This window comes from Penaeus monodon, chromosome 23 (genome assembly GCF_015228065.2).
Source record: "Penaeus monodon isolate SGIC_2016 chromosome 23, NSTDA_Pmon_1, whole genome shotgun sequence".
Lineage (NCBI taxonomy): Eukaryota > Metazoa > Arthropoda > Malacostraca > Decapoda > Penaeidae > Penaeus > Penaeus monodon.
In genome coordinates, this window is record NC_051408.1 from 3,119,734 (window position 1) to 3,119,958 (window position 225).

General features: G+C 62.7%; 1 protein-coding gene across 1 annotated transcript in view; it reads right to left on the minus strand.

Moving 5' to 3' along the window:
• LOC119587681 (cytochrome P450 2L1-like) overlaps nt 1-225 on the minus strand; it is a 6,070-nt gene that overhangs the window by 3,043 nt on the left and 2,802 nt on the right. Inside the window, exon 4 of the mRNA XM_037936361.1 lies at nt 1-219. Within this exon, the coding sequence (XP_037792289.1) occupies nt 1-219 (219 nt within the window). The remainder of the gene's footprint in view (nt 220-225) is intronic.

A 225-nucleotide genomic window follows, 5' to 3' on the forward strand; every position in this document is an offset into this window, starting at 1 on the left:
TCGCCACCAGCTGCCATAAGACATTCAAGATACAGATGGTGAGCGCGTGTGGCACTGGCGCTGCTCTGCCCGCCTGCTTGCCCAGCTCCTGCACCAGGCACTGTGCCTCCCGCTGCACCACGGATGCCATGCGTGACTTGCCCATACCCAGGTCACGCAGTTGCCTCAGGGTAAAGCGTCGGTTAGCGTGCCATGTGGGTCCGTTGCTGCCCACGACGCCTGAGT